Source organism: Anolis carolinensis, chromosome 3 (genome assembly GCF_035594765.1).
Source record: "Anolis carolinensis isolate JA03-04 chromosome 3, rAnoCar3.1.pri, whole genome shotgun sequence".
Taxonomy (NCBI): domain Eukaryota; kingdom Metazoa; phylum Chordata; class Lepidosauria; order Squamata; family Dactyloidae; genus Anolis; species Anolis carolinensis.
Window position 1 is genome coordinate 97,387,571 of NC_085843.1, and position 16,730 is coordinate 97,404,300.

Here is a 16,730-nt window from a genome sequence, read left to right on the forward strand (position 1 = left end):
ATTCATGAAGGTTTAAATTCAATTGCTAATCCCAACTAGAATAGATACATTGAATCAATTACTGGGTGGTAAATTAGCACCAAACATAAATATCATTTTAACATAGTAGTAGTTCTATTTTGGTTGAGACTAGCAATTGGAATTGGGCCAATTTTAGTGAAACAAATAGTTCTGATTTTTATCATGGGCAACCTACAGCCTATTGCTGTGCATAATTAACAAAACTTAGAATTTTAAAAGTAATTATAGTTAATTGATGTAAAGCAGTCATGGCTATTAGTTACTATTGTATTGTTACTAGCGCTATTTTTAAGTACCCGTATTTACTCAAGTCTAATGTGGCGTTGAATCTAATGTGCACATTAGTTTTCAAAAGCCTGAAACCAAAAAAAGTATTTTCTGGCTAATGTAATGTGCAGCAGCAAAAAGTGCACTCTTTGTAATTTGGCCAAAAAAGATGTGCATTACAGTCGCTGCATGCTTAGAATTCCTTCTTTAAAAACAAAAGTGTTAGAATACCAAAACTTCCAGCAAAAGAAAACCTTGGGTGCTTCTATACTGTAGAATGAATCCACTTTAATTGCCCTGGATCAATGCTATGGAGTCATGCGGGCTGTAGTTTGGGATCATGGGGGCTGCCAAATAATGTTGATTCTCATCAAAGTACACATCCCAGCATTGCATAGCATTGAGCCATGGCAATTAAATCTGAGGTGATGTCAATGTTATTAAAATTGGGATTGAGAGTGGTTCTAGATGATGTTGTACTCCTTTTGAAGGGTCAGCCTCGTAGTTTGAGGTTCTCTTGAACCATTCAAGGCAAAGAAAATTTGGCAAAGGCCAAATTCCAGTCTGTAATATTCTAGTTCCTAGATTAAAATCTATCCCCTCTTCTCATCCGTCTCCTCTTCCCAGTCTGTTAGAGTTTTACAGGAAATTACAAATCTGTAAGTGTGATGATATTTCTGGGAATTATAATCCTGCCTTATATTTCTTCCAGTTTCAAAAATTGTTTATTTTGTATAGACTTGCGGATGTATTTTTATCTGTGTGTGTGTTTGTGTGACCCCTTCTAATCAAGTATTTTTTCATTAATAACTTCTGAAATGTATAGATTTTTAAAGTTTGAATAACTGAATTTAATTCACTGGTAGAAATAGATAACAATAGACCAGCTATTTCCAAATTGAAATTATTTTTCAATATCCTTTGACACATTCAGTTATATCAGTGTAATGTAATATGTTTGTATGTTATGAAAATGAAACAGTTGTGCCATTTTGTCTGATTTCCTTTTGTAGTTGCCATTGTTGTTGCTTAAGCGCTCTTTCCCTTTTGCTAGGAAGAGGTTGCTGCTGCAGCCATGTTACAGACTGGGCTTTCACATACCGAAACTGTCCCTTCTGTCACTTCTGCATAGATGGGCAATGTATGATGGATGGAAATTATTAAAATGTCAAAGATATCCTTAGCTGATATAGAGAATGAGTCATTTCCTTCCTGTCACATTATAACCCAAGGGCATTTGCTATTTAGGGGCTGTCATTTCCGACTAGAACGCTGCCGTTCCATATGGAATAAATTGGCATAAGAGAAACTTAATGATTTTATGTGACATTTATTTTCTACTGTGATTATGATATATTCATTCAGTGCTTTCTAAAATATATAATGTATGCATTGTCTTTCTCTCATCAGTGTGTTCAGTTTAATATGCTGAAGATGAGTAGACTCATTTATAAATATGGAAAATTTGAATGTGTGAGAGTGTGAAACTGACAAATTAGTGCTTGTGTAACAACATCCAAAATGCACAGATGCTGTGCCCTATGAGCCAGAGGTATACAGTGCTTTTTAAAAACTGAATTTCAGTGTCTTAGCTCTCGTGAAATATACACAGTACTGAGCCACTGATTGAGATAACCTCTGCTTCTAAGTTTGATGATGTTACAATAGAGTTGCATGCCATCTATGTATTAATAACAATATGTCCTAAATTAACTGGTGATTTTGATGAATAAAAGCAGACCCAACACAAAGGTGCCATCTCTTCCAAAATTTTACTATTAATCTTGACAAATTCGATTGTGAGTGGTTATGCATCCAAAGTTCTCTCTGTGTATTTGTATATGTAAGCAGCACTAGAATTATTTTGAACAGTTGTCACATTTAATATGAAGCATGAACATATGTTTGTTTTTCCTTTCTGAAACAGGTGGAAGAGGGTTGGTGGGAAGGAGTTCTACATGGAAAGACTGGCATGTTTCCTTCCAACTTCATAAAGGAACTTTCTGAATGTGATGAAACTAGAACTATTCACGAGGAGCAACTAATAAAACCAAGTAAGAGTGCAAGCATTCACTGTCTCTACTAAAAATCAGGTTAGCTTTGCTGGAATGTTTACATATAATGGTATTTCCTTGATTTGTCCTATAATATAGACTGATTTATATGTCAATGTGGAGAAGCTAACTAGTTGTTGTACGGTTTCACATAATCACCATGATTTAGCACTTGGCCTTGGGCTGGAAAATTGGGATAAACCCTAGAGCAGTGCTTCTCAACCTGGGGTCCTCAGATGTTTTTGACCTTCAACTCCCAGAAATCCTAAAAGCTAGTAATCTGGCTGGGATTTCTGGGAGTTGTAGGCCAAAAACATCTGGGGACCCCAGGTTGAGAACCACTGCCCTAGAGGCTCTTAAATGCTAATTCAGGTGATTGATTTTAGAGTGGTAAAAGAGAAACGTATGATATTCTTGCAGTCATATTAGATTGGTTTCAATGTTCTCATAAGCAAGGATTCTGTGACTATAGCTTAGTTTTATTATAACATCCAAACCAAATCTGTAACTGGGATTATTATTTGGACATCACAGTAAGCCTTGGGGAGTATTTGAACATGTGTCAGCTATACCTTTCTCTTTGGTGTTTTAAACTTTCTTTTACCTCTATTATTGCATAGATAAAAAAATCAAAGGTTCCTTAGAAATTTCTTGTTTCTTGTTCATCCACTAAATACACTTTTAAGTACTAATGCAAAACTACTTTGTGGACTCAAAAATAATTATTTTGAACTTTGACATAATTTTCCACAGGGATGTGAACAAAATCTCCTTCTCATTTGGTAGAGAAGAGTAAAAGTCTCTTTAAGTCTATTCTTCCTTTTAGTGGTCTCTCAACCTATCTTTTGGCTTCAGTACTACTATAAATGCCATCTGTGTTTGGACAGTTTTATGCTTACTGCTACCTTCCTCAAACTGCTTCTGTAGCAACAAAATGTGTGATTCATACATACCATGTGCTATATTTAATAATATTATTATGGATATTGATATCATATACGTTCCACTTGTATTTCCCCAGCAGCTTTAAGGATTTGCGTGCTTATAAGCCATTTCTTTTTTTATGCATTGTAACAATGAATGAAATGGAGATGTAAATAATAATCGGTTGCTTCCAAAGTGATGTACTCCTTCTGATAGAACTTACTGTTTCGTTTTCATTCAGAAAAGAAACGGAGAGGCCTCCTGTTTTTCCTCCCTTCTTTTTTCTTTTCTTTTCTTTTCCTTCCTTCCTTTCTTTCCTTCTTTCTTTCTTTCTTTCTTTCTTTCTTTCTTTCTTTCTTTCTTTCTTTCTTTCTTTCTTTCATGATAAACAAGAGACAGCTATAGCCCATTTTTATTTGAACAAAGATAATGTGGTGTTTTTTTCACTTAAAGATCAGTTCTTGTTTATTCCTAGGTTATTTAAACAAATGTGTACTGTATATAGTTGCATTGATTTATAATGTTGATTATCCCTTGTAATGCTGTTACAAGAGAAACATTAATGAGTCTCTTTTAGTATCTAAAAATACAAAGGTTTTATCTCCCCAGAAGATTGACTGCAGCAAAAATGGTACAATGTGCATACATGGCTTCTGAAAGCAACAGCCACTTATCTTGTTCCACTTTCTCCACCATAATGACTAATGCAGCTTACCTATGCATCCTGACATTGTGCTTTATAAATCTAGTCTGCAATCCTTGTCTTTATCCATGACATCAGGACATAGGTCAATTGTAATAGACATTACAGATGGGAATGTAGGGGTGACAGATAAGGTAAACATCTAGTTTGGGTCGCATTTGGCAACAGTCGTGTTATCTTTAGCACATTTCTTTCTTTTTTCTATTAAGAATTTATCATGCTGTCCTGATGCCTATTTGTATAATAAAATATATTCATAGCACAAATATTTTCAACTGCAAAATCTGGAAGCCAAATACTCTATTTTCCCTGATAATTATCTATTCTTTCATATGACATTGTCATCATTGAAGAACTTTATTAAAATACTTGACATTTACACTTTACACAATTATTTCGCTGCAATCATATAAGGCAAGAGGTAGGAACAAAGCAAGGAAGTAGTGATTTGCCTACAACTCCCTTGTAAATTCATAGCAAAGAATGAGATTCAAGTAAGGGTTTTCTGAATCATAGTAGAGCCCCATGTTTGTTACACTATACTAGCTCTGGTCACTCTTGAAGTTCAGTTGGAAAACTGCCATGCATGTATATCTGGTCACTTCAAATATATATACAAATGCATGGTGGATTGCATAGCTCTGGAAGAACCACGTATATCAAAAGAATTCACTGTATGCTTGGCCCAAAGAACCCCAAATCCCACCTCTGTGACTCACATTGCACTTTTGGATACCCCTTAACACCCAGTATAGAATAAGGATTCTAGAAATAGTTCAAGCAGAGTGCTTGCTATTTAAAATAAACAAGCTGTTCACTAAAACACCCCATACATTTAAAACATATTTTGGGTTGTTGTATGTTTTCCAGGCTGTATGGCCATGTTCCATAAGTATTCTCCCCTGACGTTTCGCCCACATCTATGACAGGCATCCTCAGAGGATGGGGGTTCATTGGTGTTATATGTACTGTATCAGGAGACATTGTCTTTCTTCAACTCATTGTCAATGGACTGATGAAGTAGACTTAAATCTGTGAAAGCATTTTCTGGCAACTTCTCTCTTTCAGTTAGTCTCAAAAGTGCTACAAGATCCTTTTCTAGACCAACACGACTATGTCTTTGAATTCTACCACCTTAGCAAAATGTTTTCTGTTTTAAATGCCTTCTGAGATTTCTGGAACTCTTAGTCCTTTGCTAATAAAGCTTTCAATGCAAAGCAAAAATTAAAAACTATTCTTCTTTCTTTTATTGTTGTTCGATCTTCCTATTCCCCCCTTTTTTTTCGCTTTCCTTTTCTTCTGCTGTCAGGAAAATCTGCCTTTGAAGGGGCAATTCTGTATAAGGTGGCACCAACAAAGATTGACAGCTACAGACGCTATAACAGTGAGTTAATTAAAAGAAAAAGAGGGAATGCTAAGACGAGGCTGTTCAATATCATCTGCTACTGAAGTAACATCCACCCATTGCGCGGAGTCTTGGCTATTCTTCATTTTTGTTTGTCAGCTGAAATAAGTCTGTTTGCTTCTGGTTCCACAGCACATATGTACTGAGAATGTATGTTTTTTTCCTTCAGCATGTGTATGCTTGTATATGTATGTGCAGTGTTGGAAAACACCCAAATATGTATAGAACTCTGTTGGGCATTTAATTTCACAACTTGCCTTTAGCTAGTTACTGTTACAGGCTCACAAATGCTTTGCATGCAGAAAAGCTAAGGTTCAGTACCTTGTTTCCATTTGAAAGGATCCTGGATTCCAGTTCTTGAAACTAGCTGCTGATAGATGGGTTAGACAATATGCCAGTGAAGTAGACCAGCTGTGCATCAGGGGTGACATCTTTGTCTATGGGACCTTTTAGAATCATAGAATCATAGATTGGAAGAGACCTCATGGGCCATCCAGTCCAACCCCCTGCCAAGAAGCAGGAAATCGCATTCAAAGCACCCCGACAGATGGCCATCCAGTCCTCTATGAAATTATTAGGTCTTCCAGATGATTCCATGATAAGATTCTGCCAGAAATTAACATAGACTCAGCTGAGAACCTAGCAAATTCTAGAAAGGATCCATGATAACTTCCAGTGGAATAAGGTTCAGTAGGGTTCACTGTTATTCATAGTCTCCTATTTTCACAATAAGTTCAGGAATGTATCTTGGTAAATATGGGAGCCATATTGTGCTTTTGTCACCACTGCCTCCAAGTAAAGAGTCTGTAAAGGTTTTACTGCAGTGAGACTTACCTGCTAATCTGATTATTGTATTAAATAATGTTTTATTGTGCTAAATAATGTTTGTGACTGGAAGATATTTTGTAGTTTTGACATCGAGCTAGAATTTGGAGGGTCTCGCCCAGTGGGGAAAGAGAGCCCACAGACCCACCAAAGAGGGTCCGGTACTCTGGCGAGAAAAGAGAGCCCCTAGAAATAGGATTTCCCCCGAATTTCCCAAATAAATCTCACCAAAGCGGAGGAAAAGGCCACCAAGTTGTTTATTGCAATCCAGCTGGAAAGGATGTCAAAGCAGATAATTCGTCAAGCAGACATACAATACAAAACATTATAGTACATTTTATAGCAAAAAAAACAGGGCGGTCAACTTTGAATTTCTCGCTCCTGCCCCTTCTGCTGCCTTCGCGCTGATTGGTTGTAGTCATCAGCTGGAGGGGAGGCGTGGACGCCTCGGCCAATCAGGAAGCCAGCACCGCTTTGGCCTCTTGGCCAATCAGGAGCAAAGAGGCAGTCCAAGCAGGAAACAAAGGACCGGGAGTGGAAATTGAATGGATTAAAATAACGTAATGGGTGTCCGATGGCTGGCAATAACCTGAAGGGGTCCTCTAGCCAGCCAGGTATTATTTCCAGTGGATGAGAATACACATCTGAGTCTGACGGGGCCACCAGGATCCGGACGTTTAGAGGACTGGATATGGAAGCAAATAGACAAGATCTTGATAGTAGTTTCAGCCAGGATGTGGAGACAAAGGAGGATGCAAGTTGGGACAATCACAGCTTCAAGACGAGTTGTCCCTCATTGGGATGTGACTGGATTACCAGGGGGCATTCTCTCCAGGTGGCCTTGCTCCGAAGCCTGGAGAGGTGTGCCCATTGTTCTGTTCATGCAAGGAGTTTCGGTTGAGTCCTTTTTGTTAAGGGATTATTCACCCTTAGAAATGAGAGGGTTTCCCTTGAGGGCTGGGGGCTGGGGTCACACAGGGGTGGCACTTTATATTTTATAGTTCATATATGGGGCATGGGGAAAGGGAGACATGCAAGGGATATTCATGGAGAAAAAGAAATCATACCGACCTATCCCACCCACCAAAAAGTCCAAGATAAGTCCATAAACCACATGGGAAAACATGGGATCCGGGGGAGAAAAGGTTAGTTTCCCCTATCCCCAATAAATCTAATAATAAAATGATAACGTAATAGTGCATAAAAGTTTATAAAAAGCCAAAAAAAGGTTGATTTGGAGCCCATGGAGCTGGTTGAAAGGAAAAGCAGGGTGGAGGGTAAGTTATAGTTTCCCAAAGGTTAGTGCAACCTGGAATGAGTGCTGGGGGGGGGGGGGAGAGAGAGATAGAGCCTTTTGGGGCTCAAAGGGGCGGGGGGGGGGGGGAATCCCGAACCCCAAATCAGAAAAGAGAGATACATAGTAGTACATGCAACAGTGAAAGGGGAAAAAAGATATAAATGAAATGTAAGCAGATAGGTGACACAACATTTGTTTTTCTGGTTTTTCTTCTGCGACCCTAGAGATGATTAGATCAACCCAGATGTATAGGGATGCAGTTTTTCTTCTGCCAGCTCAGACAATAGCTGGGTTGTTAGAGTTTTGGCCAAGTCAAAAGGTCACTTTGTCTCATGCTACCTGGATCCCAACCTATTTTACTGGTCTACCTTGGCTTCACATATTTATATGTGAACCTTATTATAAATCATCTTTTTGTGCAAAAAGGGGGGGGGGGGTCCCTGTTCGTCATCAGTTTTATGAACAAAATATAACAAAGAAGATTATTGATTTCCTGTGCATTTTTGCTTACTTAACCACCTAAATTATGCATAGCTGTTACCCCTCCCTTCTTTCAGAAATGCTGTATAATGTAAATGTAATGGAACACTGATAATATAATAATAATAAAACTTTATTTATACCCTGCCACCATCTCCCCAACGGGGACTCGGGGCGGCTTACATGGGGCCATGCCCAGAACAATACAATATAAACAGCATATAAAAGAACAACACATCACAACACAGTGAACAATACAATAAATAATATTTTTCTTCGTGTACTCTGTGAATGCACACTAATGGAGAGACTGCGCCTGCGCAGGTTCCAACGGAAACTCTTCCCAAGCTAAAGTTTAAATTTTGGCGGTAGCCACGCCCCCCGTCCCCAGAGGGCATATAAGGCGACCCTGGACGTCCGCTCTCCAGTTCCTTTTTTTCCGCCGCAAGGTTCACTTCGGATTCTCATGTCTACTACTCGCTTCAAACGCTGCACTCAGTGTGCCGCTAAAATTCCTGACTCCGACGGCCACGCCAAGTGCCTCTTCTGTCTGGGAGAGGCCCATGTCGTTGGTACCTGCCGTTTTTGCCTAGCCCTAACGGCTCAAGCAAGAAAAAATAGGGCCGCGAGACTTAGAGCAGCGCTCTACGAGAAGTCACTCGCTCCTGAGCCCACTCCGTCGACGTCGGGCGCGTCGTCGACGCCGAGTCTGAGACCGATGTCGGCACCGGCTGCTAAAGCCTCTTCGGTTTCGTCGAGGGCGTCTAGGGCCTCTAAATCAGCTAAGCCCGTCAAACCGCCGTGCACGCTCACCACGGTCACCATGTCGACTCGCTCCGGCAGACTTGGTCCCTCCTCGACGTCGAGCTCGGTGGCCTCCGTGTCTTCGATTCGATCCCACCTTGGGTCTCCTCCATCGACCTCCGCGATGAAAATCGCCTTTAAGAGAGCCCACGAGGAAGCTCGTCGGACCCAGTCTGATTCGGCAATGGTCCCTCCGACGCCGGGGAAATCTCTGAGGGCTCCTTCTAAACAGCCGCTTGCTAAGAAGAGAGCGACTCAACGCTCCTCTTCCTCTGCCTCGTCTAAAAAGGACATCCCTTCTTCTTCGGCGACTTCTTCTAGGAGATCCTCTCCGATCGCCCCTGCACAGCGGCCTCGTCAACCCTCCCCTCGGGTTCTATCTGATGGCGAACTTCAGGACTCACCCCACCACTCCACCCAAACAGTGGTCAGGGTGCCGTCGCCTCGACCTGCTGCCGTGCATCGTCCGTCACGCCAGCAGCTTTTTCCCCCGACCTCGACACCGGAACGGGGTAGACAAACCACCTGTCTGGCTCGAGCCGCCCAAGCTTCGGCCTCCAAAGAAACTCGGCCTCAGATGGCTCCTGCTCTTGAGGCTTTGCCTCCCCCAGAGACAGTGCTTTCATCTCCCCCTCAGTCCCCCCAAGGGGCTGAGGACGATGAGATCGATATCGACCGTCCTGACTCCGCGCTCTCAGCCTCGGTGGTGTCTCTCGGCCTCGACCTCTCTCCTCCTCACGATGCGTACGAGGTGGATCCTCCCTCACCCACGGACAATATTCGGGCCTTTTCGGACCAGATGGTGAGAATGGCCGATGCTCTAGGTCTAGAGATCAAACAAACTTCTAAGGCGGTGTCTGATCCGGTTTTCAAGCGGGTCCAAGCCCAAGCCCCCCCGGCCACACTGCTTCCGTTCTTACCTTACCTTCTGGACGTCATCCAGGCATCGTGGAAAACTCCTTCCTCGATCCCTCCTACCTCAAAACGCATCGAATCCTGGTACCGCACCGATGACGATGCCTTAGAGTGGCTAAAACACCATCCCGACCCAAATTCTATGGTCGTTAAGGCTTCACAGACTTCCGGTCGTGAGTCAAATACCCCTGCGGATAGAGAGGGTAAAAGGTTTGACGCGGTGGGCCGGAAGCTCTATTCTGGGGCCCTTCTACTTTGCAGAATGGCGAACTATGGGGCCTGTATGGGTGCATATCAGCAAATCCTTTGGGAGAAAGCTCAGCCCTTCTTCTCAAAGTTGTCTGACGAGGACCGTTCGGTGCTGTCTACACTTCAGCAGGAGGCTGACTCCCTAGCCCACCATCAAATTCAGATGGCAAAACATACAGGAGACACTGCCGGTAAGATGATTGCCCATGCCATTGCCATCCGCCGTCACGCCTGGCTGAGGTCGTCGGGCCTATCTTCTTCTTCTAGACAAGTTATTGAAGACCTTCCGTTCGACGCCTTGGGCCTCTTTAATTCCGGCACCGACGATAAGCTCAAAACTAACCATGACTTTAAAGTCCTAGCTTCCAAATGTGGAGACCAGCCTCAAACTCACCGTACCAAATGGTTTCCCCAACGCTTCCGCCGTTTTCCGCCTCCTTCTTACCATCACCAGTCCTTCAGGCGTCCCTCGGTTTCAAATAACCAGAACCGCCAACAACCTCGTCGGCCTACTCACCCTCAGAAGCAGCGCGGCCGTACTACTCCCACTTCCGGCCAGCCTCAGCGGCGCTCTTGACGCCTTTTCTCCTTCTCGGGCCTATACCTTCGGTACCGATGCAGGACTCATTCCTCCTCAGCCCTCCCCTCTGCTACATCAACCTCACGGTCTCTTTTCAGATCGCCTGGCTCCTTTCTTCCATCAGTGGGAGTCTATTACTTCGGATGCCTGGGTTCTCCGAATTGTTCGAGACGGTTATGCCTTGGAGTTCGAAGAGCTCCCGCCCACAGGGCGAATCCTCCTATCCAACCCCTCTCAGGAAATTCTCGCCGAAATCGACACCCTCCTTGCCAAAGGGGCTATTCGGCCTTCACCATCGGTACAGGACCCTCAAAACTTTTTCTCCAGGTACTTCACGGTCCCGAAGAGGGGAGGGGGGCTCCGCCCCATTTTGGACTTGCGCGTGCTCAATACGTTCATACGCCCTACAAAATTCAGGATGGTAGCCATCGCTTCCATTCTCCCTATGCTTCAACGAGGGGACTACTTTGTCTCCATAGATTTACGAGACGCTTATTTCCACGTGGCGATCCGGAAAAGCCACAGGCGCTTCCTTTGCTTCAAAGTCCTCGACCAAACCTACCAGTTCACCGTTTTACCCTTCGGCCTCGTCACAGCCCCAAGGGTTTTCACCAAAGTCGTCGCTGTCGTGGCTGCCCACCTCAGGCTCCAAGGAATCACAGTCTTTCCATATCTGGACGACTGGCTTCTGGTCGGACCCGACCCTGTCCGCCTCCGTCGTCACGTCGACGTCACCCTCAATCTTCTCGACTCTCTCGGTCTCCAGTTGAATCTTGACAAATCTCACCTTGTCCCGTCGAACAAGATCCGCTTCATCGGCGCCCTGTTCAACTCACTCTCTCAAACTGTCTCCCTCCCGCTCGACAGGTTTCTCGCCCTCCGGCATCAAATCTCCCTCTGCGAAACCAGCCGGAGGATTCGAGCCCGGTCCATCCAAGTACTCCTGGGTCACATGGCCTCCACAGTCCTTACGACCCCGTTTGCCAGGCTCCATCTTCGCACTCTGCAGCATTGGTTCATAGATGTCTTCAAACCATCCCGCCACCTCAACTCGAGGTTTCTCTCCATCCCGCTCCATGTTCGTTGGTCGCTCCGCTGGTGGAAGTCCCTCTCCAATGTTTGCAGGGGACTTCCGTTTCACCAACCTCCTCCTTTGATCACCGTAACCACGGACTCCTCCAATTACGGCTGGGGAGCTCACCTGGGCAGTCTCACCATACAAGGTCTTTGGTCTCGCTCCGAAAGGGCCAATCACATAAACTTTCTCGAACTTCTCGCCATCTTCAAAGCTCTGAAAGCCTTCTCCCGCCTGATCTCCCAGAAGTCTGTCCTCGTTCAATCAGACAACACAGTGGCAGTCTTCTACATCAACAAGCAGGGTGGCACGGGTTCGAGGAAGCTCATGCTCCTTTCCTCTCAGCTGTGGTCCTGGTGCATAAGCCGCAATGTGCAGATCCTGGCAGTCCACCTTCCAAAACGATTTGGCGGACGCCCTCAGCAGAATGACGAGTTCCTCCCACGAGTGGATGCTCGATCCCGAGATTCTTCTCTCTCTCTTCCAAAAATGGGGATTCCCCACTCTAGACTTTTTTGCCTCTCCCCAGAATGCGCAACTACCTCGTTACGGCGCGAGACTTCCCCCGGCTTCCTTTCCGGGCTGTCTGGGAGACGCCTTCCTTCTGAACTGGTCGTCGGAACCGATCTACCTCTTTCCGCCGTTCCCCCTGATACCGAAGGTCCTCCAGAAACTCCGGTCGATTTCGACGTCGGCGATCCTAATAGCACCAGCTTGGCCTCGACAGCCTTGGTTTCTGGCTCTTCTCCACCTCTCCAGAATGAACTTTCTCACTCTACCTCTTCTACCACACCTCTTGTCGAGGGAAAACGGCCAGATCCTGCATCCGGATCTTCCCTCTCTACATCTCACTGCTTGGAGAATTCTCGCCTAGCCTCCCTCCCGCAAAGCCTGCAGGAGATCCTCCAGGCGGCTCACAAGCCGGCTACAACAAGGTCATACACTTATAAAATCTCCCGCTTCCGTGCTTTTCTCCGGTCTCGGGACATCGCAGTTTTTCCGACCTCGGTACCGATAGTATTGGACTTTCTTATGACTCTTGTGGATCAAAAACTTTCGCTCTCTTCTATGAAGTCCTATCTGGCTGCTCTTTCCTGGTGTTTCCAACAACATGGTAGACCATCTTTATTCTCTGACCATCTTGTGAAAACCTTCTTAAAAGGGTACAACAACATCCGTCCGCCCTCCCAGCCACCCACGCCGGGCTGGAACCTCGAGCTCGTGCTCTCCCAGCTGACTTCTCCTTTCGAGCCTCTAGCGTCTACCGACCTGCGTCTACTTTCTTGGAAGGTAGCTTTCCTGGTGGCCATAACTTCGGCTCGCAGACCCTCGGAGCTGGCAGTCCTTAGGGTTGATGAACCTTATCTCCGCTTTCATCACGATCGAGCCGTTCTTCGCCCGGACATCACCTTCCTCCCTAAGGTGGTCTCAGCTTTTCACCTTAACCAGGACATTGTCCTCCCTGCCTTTTTTCCGAACCCTTCGTCCCCTCTGGAACGAAGGATGCATCTCCTCGACGTTCGTAGAGCTCTTCTCTTCTACCGGGACCGCACCAAAGACATTCGTAAGACTCAGAGACTCTTTGTAGCCCATGCCCCAGATAAGCTGGGTAATCCTATTTCCTCGCAAAGACTGTCTCACTGGATTGCTCAGGCTATTGAACTTGCCTACGAACTGGCTAAACGTCCACCTCCCCCGTCTGTTCGCCCACGTTCAACGAGAGGTCTTTCCACATCAACCGCCTTTTTAAGGGGTATCCCGCTGGACTCTATTTGTAAGGCGGCGATCTGGTCTAACCCCCTTACTTTTGTCTCTCACTATAGAATGGACCAAAAAGCCTTAAAGGACTCAGCCTTTGCTAGATCGGTTCTGTCCTCCTGTTTGTCCTAAGAGTTTATTATCGATACTTACCTACCACTCCGCCCTTGGGGGCCCACCCTCATGGTTCTTTCTATCAGATGCCCCCATGTTTGGCCATCTCGTTGTGCCATGTCTATGTTCTAGTTTGCACTGTTTTCTGAACTATTGTGCCTTATGTACTTCTCCTTCCTCCTCTGCGGAGGTGATGCACAGTACTTATTTTTCCTCAAGCTGGAAATTGTTTATTTGGTGTCCTGCCGAATTCCTCTCTCGGCATGATGCTTGTGTTACTATATGGGTCCGTCGGGCCATGTTATTTATGTTTAATAAAGATGTGTTTGGACATCAACTTGTGGTTAAGGTTTGCCTTGTCCCACCATCCGGGACCTAAGCGTGCCAGTCTCCATTAGTGTGCATTCACAGAGTACACGAAGAAAAAGGACAGGTTGCTTACCTGTAACCGTGTTTCTTCTAGTGTACTCTGTGAATTCACACAAGCCCGCCCTTCCTTCCCCTCTGGCAAACCCTCTTCCTTTCTCGTTGCCTTGGCGGCGCAGGAACTGGAGAGCGGACGCCCAGGGCCGCCTTATATGCCCTCTGGGGACGGGGGGCGTGGCTACCGCCAAAATTTAAACTTTAGCTTGGGAAGAGTTTCCGTTGGAACCTGCGCAGGCGCAGTCTCTCCATTAGTGTGAATTCACAGAGTACACTCGAAGAAACACGGTTACAGGTAAGCAACCTGTCCATATCCATTACAATACAAATCAAAGAAACAATGAAAACAAGGGCGGACCACATGAACATTAAGTTAAAACTCGGGGTGAGAAAGACATAATAAAAACCATAGCGAACAGGGTCATAAGGAAGTGGTGTGGTCTAGAGGATAGATATTAGAGGGAGCATGTGGAATGATAAACACATGTGGAATGGACAGTTGTTTTGATTAAAATTAGCATGGAAACAGATATTGTTAGGAATATGAAAGTAAAGCTGGCAGAAGAACAAACATAAAAATGAAAAGCTAGCTTCATACTACAGAAAATGATATTTTAAACTCAGATTGGAAAAGCTTTATGGAAGATGAAGTGATTAGGATTTTTTTTTCTCTGTTTTTATGTTCGTACCTGCAACTAAATAAGGGGATATACAACTGTAAGCTCAAAGAAAAAAAATTAAAGAATCAAGGCAGAAGACATAAGTATTGTATTACAAATATAACAATCCTTTGTTACAATAATGGAGAAAAGAAATTCTCATTAAATGAGTTTTTAAAAATCCAATTCATCTGTGAGACTACGAATGAAAGCACATGACCTTTATTATTTCTCATCACTATAAACAAACCAAGAACATAAGATTATCATGTCTTTTATATATAACTTCCCTATCCTCCATTACTTTGTTTACTAAGATTTATAGAGATAGTAACAGAAGATAAAATTGAAGGGTTACAGGTGGAATTTAAAAAGAATACATTACGAGATAAACCACCTCCATATTCCAGGTTTAATCTCATCTGGGGATTCTGCCCATCTTGCTTTTGAGTTGCAAAACCATTCCACCTAAGCAGAACTTTGCTTCAGAAGGTGAATGGGCTTTGCTTGTAGGTAAGGTCTGACTTAACAAAATTTCCTCCATATAAACTATTATTTTATGTTTGCATTTTGCCTTGGTGCTTGGTTTCATTTATTTATGCAAGCTGACTAGTGTTATGTACAAACAATTTAGTCTGAGTTTACCTTCTCCTTGGCAATGAATTGTATGAACTCCTTCCAGGATGGTTGATCCATGATTGAATCTTAGCTTACCTGGGAGAAATGAGCTTTCCCCCCAATAATTATATAGCTGCTTTAAGCCCATTCAATAAATGCAGTTTATATAAATGTAAATTTACTATTATAATCAATTGAGTTAGTGCGCCTGCTTTGTTTGGGACTAATAGTTGCTCGACTGTTTTTGTGATGTACAGTAAACAAAGGTAGACAGAATGTTTTAATCCACCCACAAAAACATTCAGGAGATTTTTTTTTTTCGTGTCAGGAGCAACCGGAGTTGCTTCTGGAGTGAGAAAATTGGCTGTCTGCAAGGATGTTGCCCAGGGGACGCTCAGATGTTTTGATGTTTTACTATCCTTGTGGGAGGCTTCTCTCATGTCCCTGCTGATAGAGGGAGCTCATCTTCACTCTCCCCGGGTGGGATTCGAACCTGGCAGCCTTCAGGTCAGCAACCCAACCTTCAAGTCACAAGGCTTTTATCCCCTAGGCCACCGGAGGCTCCATTCAGGACATAGTTTGGTCTTTTCTTGCGTTTTTCACAAAACCCTTGCGTATTTCTTCTGTCCTGCAAATTTGTGTGTAGGGAAACTGGGATAGATAGGAGAACATGATTTGAGTTTACATTGTTTTAACTTTGTACTTTTAGTTGAGTTGTTTGTTCAACTTTTTTCATTCATAATTTTTTTTAGCTGAGTTTAATTTTAATTTGTTGTAAGGCTTTATGTCACATGCTAGGAGAAAGGCAGAATGTAAATAAAATAAATAGGATAATGACATTTTAATGCAGAAGGGCTTAACTGTCAATCCATCAGAGATTGAGGTTTCAAGTCATAGGGAATTCTCTCACTGAAATCCTAAACCGTTGCCATTTTGTAATTAGTGGGCCAGATTGAGTGATTATCTGCATTCGTCAGCTCTGCATGTTAATACAGAAAGAGAAAAGTAAAATTTGTTTTATCTTTTCCCCACCCTCTTTTCTTCCTCTTAGAAAATAAATTCTTAGACAAAGCATATTTGAAGCTTGACTGCCTGTTTTCTTTCCTTGCTATTAAAGTAAATTACACAGAATTTGTTAGGCAGTTTAATATCTGTCACTTATAAAGTCAACATTTTCTGTATCCATAGAAATGCTGTTTCTTCTTCGAGTTCTCTGTGAATGCACACTGGTGAAGTATACTGCGCCTGCGCAGGCTCTAACGGAAACTTTCCAAGCTTTACATTTTCAATTTTTGGCGGTAACCACGCCCATTCCTCCCTAGCATATATAAGGCGCTCTGGCTCCGCACTCCCCAGTTCCTTTTTTTCCGCCGCAGCAGCTCGTCGGAACTTCATCCATTTCAAGATTCAGAAGATAATATTCAAGATGCCAGTGCCTCATCTCTAAGGAGAGGCATGTTTTTTGCCTTCTCTGGCACAGGCAAACTTAAACTACGTATCCTGCTTCAAAGTGGAACTCCCCTCGAGCTTCGGATTTTTCTCACGCAACATCCTCGTTG

General features: G+C 43.7%; 1 protein-coding gene across 4 annotated transcripts in view; it reads left to right on the forward strand.

Moving 5' to 3' along the window:
• The window catches only part of sh3kbp1 (SH3 domain containing kinase binding protein 1), a 241,000-nt gene that overhangs the window by 121,507 nt on the left and 102,763 nt on the right, over nucleotides 1-16,730 (forward strand). For 3 of the 4 annotated variants that reach the window (XR_010004972.1, XM_062977243.1, XM_062977245.1), the window contains exons 5-6: nucleotides 2,216-2,342; nucleotides 5,279-5,353. Coding sequence is in view for 3 of the 4 variants with exons in the window: in XM_062977243.1 (XP_062833313.1) it covers nucleotides 2,216-2,342; nucleotides 5,279-5,353 (202 nt within the window). In the remaining variant the exon portion in view is untranslated. The remainder of the gene's footprint in view (nucleotides 1-2,215; nucleotides 2,343-5,278; nucleotides 5,354-16,730) is intronic. The other variant, XM_062977244.1, reaches the window with a different exon arrangement.